Source organism: Colobus angolensis, unplaced genomic scaffold, assembly GCF_000951035.1.
Source record: "Colobus angolensis palliatus isolate OR3802 unplaced genomic scaffold, Cang.pa_1.0 Scaffold331, whole genome shotgun sequence".
NCBI classification, from domain to species: domain Eukaryota; kingdom Metazoa; phylum Chordata; class Mammalia; order Primates; family Cercopithecidae; genus Colobus; species Colobus angolensis.
The window spans coordinates 2,475,099-2,492,751 of NW_012116611.1; the positions used below are offsets into that span (position 1 = coordinate 2,475,099).

At 33.7% G+C, this 17,653-nt stretch overlaps 1 protein-coding gene across 2 annotated transcripts in view; it reads right to left on the reverse strand.

Annotated features, from left to right (window-relative positions):
• KLHL4 (kelch-like family member 4) overlaps positions 1–17,653 on the reverse strand; it is a 176,507-nt gene that overhangs the window by 43,530 nt on the left and 115,324 nt on the right. For both annotated transcript variants that reach the window (XM_011952075.1, XM_011952076.1), the window contains exons 2-5: positions 11,541–11,708; positions 11,018–11,154; positions 7,464–7,660; positions 2,879–3,091 (exon numbers count right to left, since the gene is read on the reverse strand). In XM_011952075.1, the coding sequence (XP_011807465.1) occupies positions 2,879–3,091; positions 7,464–7,660; positions 11,018–11,154; positions 11,541–11,708 (715 nt within the window). The remainder of the gene's footprint in view (positions 1–2,878; positions 3,092–7,463; positions 7,661–11,017; positions 11,155–11,540; positions 11,709–17,653) is intronic.

Consider the following 17,653-nt stretch of genomic DNA (forward strand, 5'->3'; position numbering starts at 1 on the left):
GTACACATATAATTTAAAGGAGCAAACATCAAAAAGCACTCATAGAAAGTATCGCGGAGGCCGGGCACGGTGGCTCAAGCCTGTAATCCCAGCACTTTGGGAGGCCGAGAAGGGCGGATCACGAGGTCAGGAGATCGAGACCATCCTGGCTAACACGGTGAAACCCCGTCTCTACTAAAAATAAAAAAAAAAAAAAAAAAAAAAAAAAAAAAGTATCGCGGAAAGCAGTCAAAGAGAATGGCTGTGTCTGCACAAGCAAGAATCTCCTAGTCTACTGAATGCGGCTAACACAAGTAGCAATCTTTTTGGTGGATTTGAGGTAGTTGTGTTGGTAGTGGTGGTCATGCAAACATGCTCAGTTAAAATAATAACAGACATGGTGGATGGTATCTTTATCATCTGATCACTTCTGTACAGTATTCTGAAAGCAGGTGCTTTTTAACTGAGTTGAGATACATGCCTTAGTAACTAGCCAGCATATTAACAAAAAGAGATGACCAATTCTTTTTAACTATCATTACCTGGCAGACAGTGACCTTATTTAACACTGATAAAAGTGAGGTAAAGTATTTTTCATGAGATGAGTTGGAGAGAAGTCAAGAGTATATTTCAGAATGTTGTCAAGAGTCATCTTAGATTGGTTCCCTTGGAGTTTTGGCTCCACAGTATCATGGGACATTGAGAGGAATAGTGAGCAGGTTGCTGGAATAGAAGAGGTAATCTTATTACATTAAACTTCTCTGAATTTTCCTGCTCTCCGTGTGTTAATTTCAGTTCTGTTCTCACTCTGCCTGTGATATCTGATGGATCTTTATTTTGACCTGCCTCATGAGAGTCCAGGCATTTGCTTAATGCACATGCTTTAGAAATAGGTCTAAAAACTAGGCTATGTATTTTTCCTTAAAAATACTCTTCAGAGATTCATCACCATCCTTTTTATATGTTTCATTTCTAAAATACTTGTAAAGTCACCTTTTAAATTCTTTTGGAAAGCCTATATTTGCATGACATTGCCTATCACTACCATCAACAGGAAAAGTTCACACAGTCCATATTCTAGGTCTAAGGCATACTCAGAGGTGGGCTACCACAGTACTGTTGGTTGTATATTTGGGCTAGAAATTTCCCTCCATTCCAATAAAATAACAGAAGTTTAAACTAAGAGGTTCACTTTGCTGAAAATGTCTTATAGACTTAAGGCTCTGTAAAGATATAATACTCTGATCTTACACCAGTGCATCTTAAGTTTTTTATGCCTAAAATCACAAGGAAAAATTGTTAATACACGGATTCTTCAGCCTGTTCCCCTGAAATTGGTTAACTGGGTCTGCAGTGGAACATGAGAAATTGTATTTTTAATAAGTTCACAGACCCAGGAATATTTTGAAAGGCAGTCTTTGAGAATCTCATATATCATAGAACTTTTCTTGAGAATAATACACATAAGTGTAAATGTTCACTCAAACATAAAATTTCCATAGATTCTAAAGATCATCTATCAATCCAAAGATTTAGAACCTTGGATCTAAAATTACATATATATTTGTTATTTCTGTTTTTGGCTTTACTATTGCCTTGCTCTTTGGATAAACTTGCTATAACCAGAAAGGTAATCAATGCTCTTTCATTGCATATGGATAGATTCTTAAGAGCATGCATAGAGTTCTATGGAATTTAATTAACAGCTGGAAGTTTTAAAAAATGTGGAAAAATCCACTGGGCACAGTGGCTCACGCCTGTAATTCCAGCACTTTGGAGGCTGAGGCAGGCGGATCACAAGTTCAGGAGATCGAGACCATCCTGGCCAACATGGTGAAACCCCATCTTTACTAAAAATACAAAAATTAGCTGGGCGTGGTGGCACGTGCCTGTAATCCCAGCTACTTGGGAGGCTGAGGCAGGAGAATCGCTTGAACTAGGGAGTCGGAGGTTGCAGTGAGCCGAGATAGCACTGCTGCACTACAGCCTGGCAACAAAGCGAGACTCCTTCTCAAAAAAAAAAAAAAAAAAAAAAAGTGGAAAAATCATCAGCAGATTAACAATCTATTTTTCAATATTAACACTTAATTAGTAACTTTGTTATAAAAGTGGATTCATATTAATATTTATAACATTATTGATCCACTAAATCTATACAAGGTCTCTGTTTTTAATTTGGATGATATTTGAGGCCTATAGCCACAAATTCAGAATATATTACATGCATATGTGCAATATATCCACATGTATTAGAAATTTTATTGATCAATTTGCTACAGAGAAAAAATTGTGGTTATCACCAATGGTGAAATTATGTGGTGAGACTGCATTCCAAAATTCAGTATGAGGTGAGTTAACCCTGGATCTCATTCAAAGGTGTTTGTTCTTAGAATCATCTTTGCTATAATCCTTCAATTCAACATATATGGTGAGGATGCCTTTATGATTATGTTATAGTGCATCCAAAGTATGATAGCATTTTTTGATTGTAGCAGATAATATTAATAGATATTATTCAGGATCTGACTCCTTCCTAGACTCTCCTCTGGAAGGCTATTGTACTAATTATTAACATTTTGCCTAGAAGGCATGCAGAAAAAAAAAAAAAATAGCCTAACCATTTTCCCAGCTTTTTACAAATATTATGTGGTGAAAATGAAACTAATGAGTATTCTGATGTTTATGGTTTAACCTTAGCTTTTTTCAGCCATTTTTTTTCTGTCTTTTATTAATGCCTCTAATTGATGGTTGAATATATCCTTCTGTGAAACAAATCTTGTACCCTCAAATTACCAGGAATCTTCTGAGAAAATAAAATGAGGCAAATAAGAAACGGATTAGTGCCTAGTGGTAGTTCAGAACTATATTTTAAATTACCTAGGTAGGTGATTTTCCATACCTGTGGTGGGAGTAATGGCAGTCTGATGTAAGAAAGCAGCATCCCCAGTTCTCCTTGCCTATTCTGCACATCATGCCCCACCCACTGCATTAGAGCATGAAAAATGGTCTCTTCATCAGGCACATTAATGTCATCACTGCACAGAAGTTTTGAAATTTCATTAGCTGGAAGCAGGAGGAATTCTTGGTTTTTTATTACCTCAATGAAGTGTTCCTAGAAAAGAAAGGTCATCTACTAAAAGTCTGCACTTTAGAAATTTCTTAATGGAATAAGCATATCAAAGCATTTCATGTTCTTAAACTTCAGAAAATGCAAGAGACACACAGATGTATCCACTTATAAAAAATAGGTGCTCCTGCTACCCGTGACATGGATAACAGGGAGCCTTCTGAAGCTGAGAGGCCAAATGCTTCCAGTGGGAATTATTTATAGAACACACAAGGTTAGCTTTAACTGCTTCACAGCCCACACAGGCAGAGTGTTGGAGTCAAAAGCGGCACTTTTTGCTCCCGGCTGCTCTATGTGACAACAGCAGCTCATGACTTCAGAGCTGACTGTCTAGTTGGTCTTCAGCCAAAAGTCATAAGAAAAAGGCTGGAACTTTTTAAGCTGGTGGCTATCTTGAAAACGTAGGAGAGTTAACTCTGGCTATGTATGTGAGGCAGAAAGAAACTGAATTCCTTAGAGATAAGAAAAAAAAATGATGAAAAACTTTCCTTTTATGGAAAAGTATGATCTTCTATTGACCAAGAGAAAAGTACTCTTTTACAATTGGTAACAATCTATGGGTTCAGGACAATCTATAAAGGACTCGTATGAATTTTTTTCTTTAGGAAAGACGGAGGATGTCTTTTAAATTTATATATTATGCCAGGTTAATTTTTTTTGTATTTTTTTTTAGTAGAGTGAGACTCCGTCTCAAAAAAAAATAAATTTATATATTATATCTCAATTCTTTCTTCTTTCATTGTGTTGTATTTTGTCAAATATATAGTTACAAACATCTGTGTTTCATTTTTTTAAATTAAAACACCATCATATTTTTTCTAGTTTATAAATATTACATGTTCTTTGTTTGACAACAGAATGATCATTTTTAATATTTCTCATAGTGAAGATCTCAAGTTTTAAATGAAATGAAATATATTTCTAAAATAAAGATAAACATACCTAACTTGCAATTTATGTTGTACAATAAACAGATATTCCAGGAACAGTGTAAGCTAATCTCTGAATAATTGGGGTCTCTAAATAAATTGAATCACCACCTCAGCTTTACTTTTAGTTTAGTCATTGTGGAAGTGAATCAGTCAAATAAGGAAGTTATCCATACAGCAGTCATCAATGTTGACATACCCATCAGAAAGCTCTGATTGCCGTAAGTTTCAAACTGACCTATTTAGACAAATAACCCTTTGTGATTAAGACAAACAATTGAAAGAGAACTGCTGTTCTTAGTGTAGCAGATGTCTCTGGGTGAAGACCCCCCCACTTATACAAATAATGGTGATAGTAGCACAACTATTAATACATTACACTTGTACAGCACTTCACACTTTACTGATTTATTTCACAAGCATTAAGTCATCACCAGGGTGATCTTGTGAGAAAGCGGAATTAGTCTCATAAGAAAGCAGGTCATATGAGTTGTCTGATTCCCTATGGAGTAAGTGGCAAAGTCTGGATTCAAACATAAGCCTCTGAAATCATGCTTACTGCATTTTGTTTGATGTTGCATCTGCTTTTCATAAGTGATAGGATTTTTGTGAAAGAGTTTAGACAAATATAAAGCTATAAAAGTTAAGGTTATATAGTACCGATAATTTATATAAACTCTGAAACTGCATTAATATTATGGACAACAACTCAATATCTCCTCCTTTCTACCCACTTTCCAATTAAAAACAAAGAGGAAAAACCTAGATTTTCTGATAGAATTTGTTATGACTCCAGAATTGCTTCTTAATGGGACTTTTGAAAATTGCTGGGCAATATAGTAGATTAGTCTAAATAAAAAGTAAGTGTAATTTTAAAGTATCCGTATTTTGCATTGCGGTATCCAGTACTGTATAGAAATAATTAGTTTCACTTAAAGACGAATTTTAAATGGTTTTATTTGGGAATTATTTTGCTCCTAATTTCAAGGTAAACACTTACTCTATACACCTTCCAAGGGAGACTTCTTTTGTGCCCTGCATTAACTATTCATTTTATAATAATCTATACTTATATCGTTGCAAAATTTACCAAATGACTATCACGTATTTGCTAAATGCTTCATTGGTGCAGACAACTATCTATATGATTTAAATGGTTAATTTTATGTGTGAACTTGACTGGATAAGGGGGTACCCAGACATTTGGCCAAATAGCATTCTGAGTGTGTCTGTGAGGGTACTTCTGGATGAGGACCATTCACATCAGGGAAGGCAATCTACGTTGTTCAGTCTACCAATGCACATGATTACAATTGAATCCCTAAATTGTTTAATATTATTCTTAGACATTAAAATTATTTATATTATTAAACTATCAATACAGTACTGCAAAAACATTATTATAGCAAGATCTTTATATATTTTCCTGTATTTACAATAGATACTAACATAACTAAAGAAGAGAGATTAAGAGAGACAACAATATTACATTTTCATGCACACCCTGCTTCAATACTCCGTTTTGGTCACATAATAGGAAAAGGAAGACAAGTTCATTTTGAGCAACAAAAATAATTCAAGCTTTTTTTTCAGAATGTATTTTGCTTGCGAGTGTGTAATACTAAACAGGAAACTGCTAATACTTAGTTCAAGAACTTAAATAATTTAATAGGAAGTTTTCATGTTTACTTTTTGTGGTAGAATAAAACTTTGACCTTCCTAACTCCTGTTCCTTTAGATTATATGGCATCTGTATTTAGGACACAGGAACATAAATGGTGTAATTAAATGATATATTTTAAAATGTCAATCCATTATAATATGATTCTCCATATAATGGTATTGTTTGAGGAATATGTTTCAAACTTCAAATTTTGAGCAATGGACCTAGGGTGGGAAGTAGGAGGAAGAAAGATTTGATAAGAAGTTTTTAAACAATTGAAATTTTAGAAATTAAAAAATTGCCTTCTGTATAAAACTCCAGAAAAATACTCTTTATATGCATCTCTATTCTAAAAAATGCTACATTTATGATTTCAACGTGTGACTTTCTATTGTTCACTTGTATACAATTGCTTTTTGTTTTTTAATATTAAATAACTGAAGCAATTTCATTTGTTTGAAATATTTTGACTGGGTTTCACAAAATGAACCATCTTGTGTCCTTCCCTTCAGAGGTTAAAAAGGTTATTTTTACTCTGCATCAGGGAAGTATTAGCATCTATTGTAAGGCTTTATTGAATATCCTCTGTCCATTTAATATGCTCTATCTTATCACATGCAACATTTAAGTAATTATCACCTATGAACATTTGCCTTTGATTTGTTAATAGAATTGAAAGGGATTTTAAGTTAGTTGCATTAATGAATTGAACTGTAAGTTGTTTTTAACCAAAGTAAAATTTGTTACTAAGACATAAAGAAGTTCATTCAATAAAACTATCTGGGCTGGGCGTGGTGGCTCAAGCCTGTAATCCCAGCACGTTGAGAGGCCGAGGCGGGCAGATCACAAGGTCAGGAGTTCAAGACCAGCCTGGCCAATATGTGAAGCCTCATCGCTACTAAAAATACAAAAATAAGCCGGGCATGGTGGCGGGCACCTGTAGTCCCAGCTACTCGGGAGGCTGAGGCAGGAGACTCACTTAAACCCAGGAGGCGGAGTTGCAGAGAGCTGAGATTGTGCCACTAATTTTGGTAGTTTTTTTTTTTTTTTTTTTTGAGACGGAGTCTCGCTCTATCGCCCAGGCTGGAGTGCAGTGGCCGGATCTCAGCTCACTGCAAGCTCCGCCTCCCGGGTTTACGCCATTCTCCTGCCTCAGCCTCCCGAGTAGCTGGGACTACAGGCGCCTGCCACCTCGCCCGGCTAGTTTTTTGTATTTTTTAGTAGAGACGGGGTTTCACTGTGTTAGCCAGGATGGTCTCGATCTCCTGACCTCGTGATCCACCCGTCTCGGCCTCCCAAAGTGCTGGGATTACAGGCTTGAGCCACCGCGCCCGGCCTAATTTTGGTAGTTTTTAAGCTCTGACAATTATTGACCCATTGATATTAGCATTTTTCCTTATTGAAAGACACTTCACTTTCTTTATAAATCATAATTTGTGCAATTTTACAAATTAAAGCTCTAATTGTGCAAAAACATCAGAGAATTAACATTATCTTAATTCTATAGATTCTACTTGAAATATCCAGTTGTACAATTTATTTTGTGGCAGTATTTTTATTTCCTCAAGTTTGGGGATTTAATTAAACATCTGTAATTCAAAAAAGGAAAAGCTTGCTTGAGTGCAGCTCAACCAGATAAATGTTTTTGTTGAATATATAATATGTGAAAGTCATCTACAAGTTATAGAAGTTTATATTGCTTATTAATTTTATTACAACATTAACATATTTTTATTACAAGTTAAGTGGAAGCAACTGATTTTACCATAGTGTATTTGTGTGCCACATTCAGAAGTTCTGTACAGCCTTGGGCGTCTCCAAATGATCGAATCCCTAAGCAGTTTGAAGGATGGAGCTGCTTTATGAGAAAATTGGAGCAAACATCAATGACCTGAGTCAGCTGCAGAAGACAAGCTGCAGCCAACAAACTTTCAATGGTATCTTCTTTCAATTGCAGGACTCCTAGATGGTTTGAAAAAGCAAAGAATGATGATAAGTTCCATAAAATAAAAGACATGTCAACTAGTTAAATTTCTTTTTATTTTCCTCTCTAGTAGAACTGTGCTTTTCAACAGTTCTGGAGCACGTTTTGAGGCTAATATACGCAAGACAGTCTGTCCGTAAGCACTAATAAGATGGCTGAAATGAACCAGATTAAATTATCAAAAATGACTATAGCAAAGAAACAGTGAATAACATTATTGTAAAGAAGAGCAGCTTGTTATTTCTTTATCATCTTAGGCCTGCATTTAAATCTTATATCGATAATTTCACATTGCATATGTACATGAGACTATAACGTTGTACCTTAAACGCATGCAATTTTAATTTTTAAATCATTCCTGCATAAAGTTGAAAAAGCTGTTTCATTATGACTCAAAGAACATTATGTCATATTGTATAAGAATCATACAATTGGCCATGCAAGTAACTGTCATTTGTGAGGAGGTAAATATCTTGGTAAATAAGAAACGCATTAAGCTTAATTGTTCATTTATTTTGTAAGAAGAACACTGAGCTTTTATGTCTATTTTTTGTATCTACATTAGCTGGTAAAGATGTATTTGCCCAAAATATTATCTCTGGAATTGACCCCTGGCACTGTCTCAAGAGGAAGCATATGTTGCCAAGAGTCTACAAATTAAGAATTACTTATTTGCTTTGTTATAAAAAAAATCTGACTCTTTTTGAAAATATCTGTGATGAATTTTTAAAAACAGAATCAGAAGCAATTTAAGTTAGTCCTTTTATATTTATATGTCTCTTATTTTTGGAACAAGTATTATTGATTAGTTATTGCAAAAATTACATTATTTTTATGAGTCATCCCTGCTTTTTATTGTTTTTGCCACGTTATAAAGAATGTTTCAAATGGCTGATATCAATCACAAACTATTCCTCTAAAGTTTTTCCTTCTAAAATACCTTAATATGGGGCCCATATCGTTGCATAACCATGAAGAAAAGAGTAATACATATTGTGAGGTCCTGTATACATAGTTCAACCTGTAAAATATATTGTAAAGGGGTCCAGCCCATCAGCAGACTTTCTTGTGTTGTTCTTGTTCTGATTTTGAAGAGAGCGCCCTGCCCATATCTCATGAGACCTAGAGAAATATGAACTATTCTCCAATTCAGATATAAATATTCATCTGCTATAGACATTTACATTTGGTCTGTTTATTAGAAAGAATATTCATTCGGAGGAATAGTTATAAATGTCTCGGGTACAGTAGGAAAGCATTGTGTATTACAGTGTACAGTATTCAGTTACAAGCATGCTTAAGAAAGGCTGTTTGGAGCTGGTTCAAGTTTCACTTCATTAAAGAGTAAAAGGATAGTCAAGCCAGCTGGCTGAATTATTTTATCCTACGAATGCTCATTGGGAACAAAAAAGATGTTTTCTAAGGATTAAAATGTATCAGGTAGAAGAAATAAAGTTCTTTCTATTTCACTCCCAATTTTAAAAAGTTTGTTGAAATTTTAGAGCATAATATTTTTGTTTAAAGGCTTGTCAAGAGAAAGGTGAAAGTTGAAGAAAGGAATGAAGTACTGTGAAATTTCAAAGTAGTTTTGTTAGAACAGTGGTCTTCAAATAGCATGCATACCACTAGAGCTATATAAAACCTATCTGAGACACAGATCAATTTGATGTAAAGAAATTTCAGTACCTCAAATTCCATTACATACCCCTCCTAAAAAATGGTCTGCTCCCAAAACAGTTGTTACCACACAGGTTTTACTTTCCCAGTGTCCTTTCCATCATTTTCTTTTTTCTCGCCTCATAAAAGGAAGTCACATTCCTCATCTATCCCAAAGTATACTATGCTACATTACGGGGCTGTGGCACAGGAACAACTTTGAAATAAAAGCTTATTCATACATATTGTTATTAGGATCTAAATCATATCATATTCATCATATTGATAGTTTCAAAATGTACAATCTGGTGTTTTTTAGTATATTCAAAAAAGTTTGCAACCTGTATCACTATCTCATTACAGAACATTTTCATCACTCCCAAAAGGAACCTCATACCTATTGACATTCATTCCCAATTCCCTCCATATTCCTACAACCAATAATTTACCTTCTGCCTCTACACATTTTTCTATTTTGTACATTTAATGTAAATGATATATTAAAATAAGCGATCTTTTGTGACAAGCTTCTTTTATCTGGCTATTATAATATTTTCAAAGTTCATCCATGTGGTAGTATCTATTACTACTTCATTCCTTTTCTATTGTCTATTAGTATTCCATTGTGTTCATATACCGTATTTGATTTATCCGTTCCTCAGTTTGTAAACATTTGGGTTGTTTCTACTCTTTACTTATGAATAATGCTTATATGAACATTTGTGTACACAATGCCGTGTGGACGTGTTTTTAACTCTTGGGTATATAACTACGAATGGAATTGCTGAGTTATAAGGTAGCTATTTTGTTTAACTTTTGAGGGACTGTCATATAGATATATTTTTAAATGAATTCTTGTTTCTAATTCTTATAGGATTGAGATTTGTTAGATACATTTAAAATGCAAACTTAATAGTGCTTTAAAAAGGTTAATATTTACAATATTTGGGGAATATATACTTTACAAATACTTAAAATTACAAGGTATTTTAGTCATTAATGGAAAATGTAAGGAGAGCACATCGTTTTTCAAAATTATTTCACAGACAGTGCAAGCAAAAATGTTTGAAAATGACTCTGTTGGAGAAAACTAGGAGGTAAGCTTTTAGTCTTAAGAAGAGCCTAAGTATACATAACCAAATAAAAGTATGTTAATACTAAGGGGCCCTGAAGATGAAATAATCATTCTGGAATAAAAGTCAAAATAATTTTTAGTCCCCAAACTCATTGTTACCTTTATTTACAGTTTGAATAGATATGAAAATTATTCTGAATGAATAGAATGACTAAATGTCTACTGTAGGATTGGAAGATCCCACTCTCACTCTTCTTTTTACAAACAAGAATGTGCCCACGCCATTCCAGAGTTGTTCCTGAATGTTTGTTAAATAGCTGTCTGCTCTCATGTATAAGGTATTTTCTACATGTTATATACCTCTTGATCTTTTATATTACTGAGTTTATGTCCTGACTATGCCTTTTTATTACTTTAGGAAATTTATTTACCTGTTCTATTCTTTAGTTTCCTCACCTTTGTAGTAGTAGTAGCAGTAGTACTACTACTGAGGAAACTGAAGAATAGTAGTAGTAGTAGCAATAATAACTACTATTATATAACTACAGTAATGTGTGTTATATAATGTAGGGTCATTATGAGTTAATGGGTATTAAACACTTACCTGTGTAAGCATACTGCACCAAGGAATTCAGTGCATTTGGATCTACTCCTTCCATCCTGACCTCTTCTTGTTTGGCTTCAAGCACATCATTAGTAAACATTGCAGCAAAATAATCAGACACTGCGCTGAGAACCAACCTGGAAATCGGAAATATTTGTAGGAATTTAAATGAGTCAATAATTTCACTGAAAAGCATGAAATGGATTCAGCAAGTTTGTCACACTAGTGAGTCTGTTTTCTCCATAAAATCTTTTACAATTCAGTGTAGTGAAGTTAGAAAGGTCAAACACGTAAACTGATGTTTTTTAGAGGGTGTGTTTGTGTTATACTTTCCATCATCAGTCTTTTCAAAGTCTGGCTCTTCTAAATAATACACAGAGAAACGAATCACATAGGCTAGCACTTTTTCAATATAGGAAAATAAGTATTTTTATAAATATTCCAATTTATAATCCATGTACTTATTATCTCTTATTTATAATTGCCCTACTCAAAACCATTCTGCATACATAAAAATACTTACCTATGGGCTGGGATGCGGAGGTGTCCTGCAATTAGTAGCACATCACATAGTTGCTTCTCTTTCAAGTAGTTCTCCATTTTACGAAGAGTTTGCTCTGCGTGGTTTATAACGTGGAACTGCTCTTCAGATCCGGTGGCGTTCATTTCTTCAGAGTGCTGTGTATCTAATCTGAAAAGCAAGTAAGGATGAGAATATGCTTCATCATATAAGTTTGTAAAAAATTTAATTTTTCTCCAATGAGAGTACAAACATGTAATGGAAATTTAGGCATACCAACTTCTAAAGGAAATATGTTGGATTGAAGTAAAATAAAAATTTGTTTTCCAATCTTAGATATTTTACTATAATTACTACCTAACCTTTCATTAAAGTGAAGTGTGCTGGTTAGTGTTTATATCTGAAATGTAACCAGAACTATGTACAATTCACCAACAGGGCTAGTGATAGTTGTTATATTCACAAACATAAAACCTACATTCTTTGATTTATGTGGGTATTATAATTATGTCAATAGGCAGGAAACCCTTAGACCTGAGTCAAAATACTTTTAAAAAATTTGATTATGTCCTGAATCGTCTCCCTGGAGTACTCATTACACATCAGAAATATTCCTCAAAGAATTTCAAGCCTAAGAGTTTCATAGCATTCTTCACAGTGTCATTTCCACCTTTTATTTCTTACTATTTAGTCAAACGTGATGGCTATTGGATTTACAATAATAAAAGCGGGCTACCTATATTTTCAACATTACACAATGGTGGGATTTAAATCTCAACACAAGTACATACAGGCTTACAATCAGTAGGAGATGACCAATTGATTGGTTGGATGAATGTGCTTAAATATGTTGCTTATTACGTTTCTTGCATCCAGGCATCATTTGCTAACCACCAGTTAGGATTGGTTTTAGATCTCCTCACTCCCAATTCAGTCTGTGTTTCTTTTAAGACAATTGATCCAAGGTGATATTACTTTCTCTGTCTAATTCAAATACATTATCACTCTTTAAATCTTCAGTCACAATATTGTACTGATAAGAAGGGATCATGGTATGAAAAGCTCAAAAATTGCCTGCTACCTCCCTTCAGATGCACTCTTGTTTACTTGTTCTGGAAAGGAACAGTTTCTTGGCACCGTAGACTGAAAAGCATTCAGGTTGCACTTAACTCACATTATCCTCATCTTTTCTCTTTTCTAGTAATGATTCAGTTCACATTAATTGAGTCAAACATTCAATGTCAAATTAGCTTAGCTATCCTCATGTAACTGCACCATACATTAGAGTGGAACATATTCTGAATGTATGTTTGAGAAGTTTTGGCTAGGAAAAAATTTTACTCTAAATTTTCTTCCTCTTAATTTGGTTAAGGACAAAAAAGCATCTTCAATTACCAGCTAATTTAGGATGTTTTTATAGTAAATATATTAGATATTTAAATATGTTTTATAATTAAATTACATATTTTAGAATCTGAAAATTCTACAAATATGAGCCATACATAATTTAATTAAGTTTTAAAAGACAGAGGGAACTTTATCTTCTGTCACTTTAAGAAATAAGAAATTAGTACCCAAAGAGATACGAACAGATCCAAATATGGCAAAACGCAACAAACATATTAATCTAAATATACAAAAATATAGCTAAAAGAGTAATCTTGGGCATTATCAAAGCAGAATATAATAAAACAAATAAGAAAATGGCCACCACCATTACCAACAAACTAATCTATTGATAACTTACCTGATCTTAATAAGTTCCCAGAGCTCATAAATTACAGTTCTCTTGCCTCCATTTTAGACACTGTAATGCCAGATCAGATGTTGTAATGGAAATCACTTCATTAGAGAATGTTAATCCCTTGTCTTTGTTTTGTGGTGACATGGGAGGCAGCATGGTGGAATGAAAATAACCTATTACATGAAGTCATAATGCCTGGATTTAGTTCCAGCCCCTGCTACTTACTGGATGAGTGATCTTTGGAAAGTCACCTTATCTTTTCTAAGCATTAATTTTCTCCCACAAAATGGGGATGAATATAATATTAATACTAAAAACAATAATGCTTGTACCACAGTGGTATCAGAGGAAAAAATGAAAAAATGGGCATGAAAATTCTATGTACAAATGTTAGGTCTTACATTGCTAGTTTTAACTACCAAGATGTAGTTATTTTAGTAATATATTTTTAGAAATTGTCTTGAACAGTTATTTCTTTAATATACTTCCATTTTAGAGCAATTATAGAATTACAGAAAAGTTTATCATTTATATCAGCATCAACTAACAGATATTTCTTTTATAGTTTGATTTATAATCTGTAATACTACCTTATTCATTTTGCTGTTTACACTGAGATATGTTTCTTCTATTTCCAGATTTTTGAGGGTTTTTTTTAATGAAGGGCTACTGAATTTTATCAGATAATTGTTCAGCATCAATTGAAGTGATCACGTGGTTTTTGTTTTTCATTCTGTTAATATGATATATCACATTAACTGATATGCATATGTTCAACCATACTTGCATCATTGAGATAAACCCTACTTGGTCATTATGAATAATCTTTTTAGTATGTTGTTGAATTGGTTGGCTAGGATTTTGTTGAGGATTTTTGCGTCAATATTCATTAGCAATATAGGCCTGCAATTTTCTTTTTTTTTAATGTGTCTTTGCCTGGTTTTGGTATCAGGATAATACTGGACTCATAGAATGAGGTTGGAAGCATTCTCCCCTCTATTATTCAGAATCATTTGAGTAGGATCAGTGTTAGCTCTTTTTAAAATTTTTGAAAGAATTCAAGAGTGAAACCATGAGGTCTTAGGCTTTTACTTGCTGGGAGAATTTTTATTACAGCTTCAATCTCATTATTATTATTGGACTATACACATTTTGGATTTCTTCATCATTCAATCTCTTGGAAGGTTGTATATGTCTTGGAATTTACTTCTTCTAAAATTTCCAACTTATTGGCATATAGTTGCTCTCATCTTTATTATTTCTTTCCTACTAATTTTTGGTTTGGTTTGTTCTTATTTTTTCAGCTTTTGAAGATGCAACATTTGGTTGTTTATTTGAAGTTTTTTTTTACTTTTTGATGTAGGCACTTACAACTATAAACTTCTCTTAGTACTGCTTTTGCTGTATCTCATCAGTTTGGGTATATTGTGTTTCCATTCTCATTTGTTTCAAGAAATTTTTTGATTTCCTTCTTAATTACTTCATTTAACCTTTTCTCATTCTGGAGAATATTGTTGAAATTCCATGTGTTTGTATAGTTTTCAAAATTCTTCTTTTTATTGATTTCTAGTTTTACTTCATTGTGGTCAGAGAAGATGCTTGATGCTATATCAATTTTTTAATGTTTTTTTCTTTTCTTTTTTTTTTTTTTCTAATTTTACTTTAAGTTCCAGGATATATGTGCAGAACATGCAGGTTTGTTACATAGGCATACATGTGCCATGGTGGTTTGCTGCAACAATCAACCTGTCACCTAGGTTTTAAGCCCCACGTGCATTAGCTGTTCTGATGGTCTCCCTCCCCTCACCCCTGCCCCCAAAACAGGGTACAGTGTGTGTAGTTTAAAGGCTTGTTTTGTGATGTAACATACTGTCTATGCTTGACAATGTTTTATGTTCTAAAGAGATAAGTATTATCCCGCTCTGAGTTGTTTTATAAACATCTATTAAACTTATTTTGTCTATAATGCAGATTAATTCTGATGTTTCTGTTGATTTTCTATCGGGAAGATATTTTCAATGCTGAAAGTGGGGTGCTGAAGTCTACAGCTAATATTGTATTGTTGTCTATCTCTCTCTTTAGCTCTTATAATATTTGCTTTCTAAATCTGGGTGGTCCACTGTTGGGTGCATATATATTTCAAGTTGTTATATCCTCTTGCTGAATTGACCTCTGTTTCATTATAGAGTGACATTGTTTGTCTCTTCTCATAGTTTTTGTCTTGAAATCTATTTCATCTGATATAAGTACAGAAACTCCTATTCTTTTTTGGTTTCTATTGACATAGAATATATTTTTAATCCTTTTATTTTCAGTCTATGTGTGTCTTTATAGGTGAAGTGTGTTTCTTGTAGGCAATAGGTCATTGGGTCTTGTTATTTTATCCAATCACATACTCTGTGTCTTTCCATCAGAGGGTTTAGTCTATTTACATTCAGTGTTACTGCTAATAAGTAAGAACTTATTCGTGCCATTTTGCTATTTATTTTCTGGTAGTATTGCGGGCTTCTCTTCCTTCTTTCCTTCCTTACTGTCTTCCTGTTTCTGAAAGTGATTTTTTTTCCTGGTGGTATGATTTCATTTCTTTCTTTTTATTTGTTTGGGTTTTTGTTATAAATTTTTTGTTTTAAGGTTGCCTTGAGGCTTTCAAATAATATATTACAGTCCATTAAGTAAATAAGGACTTAACACTGTTTCCATAAACAAACAAATAAGCAAGAAGTAAACTAATAAAACCTCCATAACTTAATTTTATCTCTCTGCATATTAACTTTTTTGTTTCTTTTTGTATCTTATTGTGCTGTCTACATCTTAAAAGTTGTAATTATTATTTTGACTCATTATTTTTTAGTCTTTCTATTTAAGAGTAGTTTTCACACCACAATTACAGTGTTATAATATTCTGTGTTTTTCTGTATACTTACTATTAACAGTGAGTTTTGTACCCTCAAATGATGTCTTACTGCTCGTTATTATCTTTTCTTGATGATTGAAAAACTCCCTTTAGCATTTCTTGTAGGATACATCTAGTGTTGATGAAATCCCTCCTCTTTTGTTTGTCTTGGAAACTCTTTATTTTTTCTTCATGTTGGAAAGATATTTTCACTGGATATACTGTTCTAGTATAAACATTTTTTCCTTCAGCATTTTATATATGTCATGCCACTTTCTCTGTGCCTATAAATTTTCCACTGAATAGTATGTTGCCAGACATATTGGAGCTCCTTTACACGTTTTTTCTTTTCTGTTTCCTTCACCTTTGATAGTTCAATTACTAAATGCATTGAGGTAGTCTTCTTTGGATTAAATTTTCTTAGTATTACATAAACATATAAACTATTTGTACTCGAATTTTGATATCTTCCTCTAGGTTTTAGAAGATTTCTGTCATTACCTCTTTGAATAGCTTTTCTACCAAATCTCTCCCTCTCTCTACCTCCTCTTTAAGGCCAATAACTCTTAAATTTGCCATTTTGAGGCTATTTTCTAGATCTTGTAGGTGTGCTTTTTAAAAATTTTTCTTTTGTCTTCTCTGTGAATTGTCAAATAATTTGCCTTTGAGCTCACTATTTCCTTCTTCTGCTTGGTAAAGAAGCATCCTTTTTTTTTTTTTTTTTTTCTGAGATGGAGTTTCCCTCTTGTTGCCCAGGTTGGAATGCAATGGTGCAATCTCAGCTCACCACAACCTCTGTCTCCCAGATTCAAGCAATTCTCTTACCTCAGCCTCCCTAGTAGCTGGGATTACAGGCATGTCCCACCACGCCCGGCTAATTTTGTATTTTTAGTAGACACGGGGTTTCTCCGTGTTGGTCAGGCTGGTCTCAGACTCCCCACCTCAGGTGATCTGCCCACCTTGGCCTCCCAAAGTGCTAGGATTAGAGGCGTGAGCCACCATGCCCGGCCTCTGAAGCATTCTTAACTATGACACTTGCATTTTTCAACCCCATAATTTCCTCTTGATTCTTTTAAATTATTTCAATCTCTTTGTAAATTTATCTTAAGGATTTGTTAATTGCTTATCTGTTATCTTAAATTGCTTATCTGTTATCTTAAATTTCTTTGTGTTTCAAAATAACACAGTTATTTCGAATTCTCTGGCTGAAAGTTCACATATCTGTTTCTCCAGCATGGACAGTTCACATATCTCTGAGTCTCCAGAATTTGTCCCTGGAAACTTATTTTGCTTGTTTGGTGCTCTTCATGCTTTTCTAGATGGTCTTGAAGCTTATGGATGTTAGTTGGTATTTGGGCATTGATAATTTAGGTATTTTATTGTAGTCTTCACAATCTGGACTTATTTGTACCCATCCTTCTTTGGGAAGCTTTCCAGGTATTTAGAGAGACTTGGGTGTTGTGGTCTAAGCTGTATCTG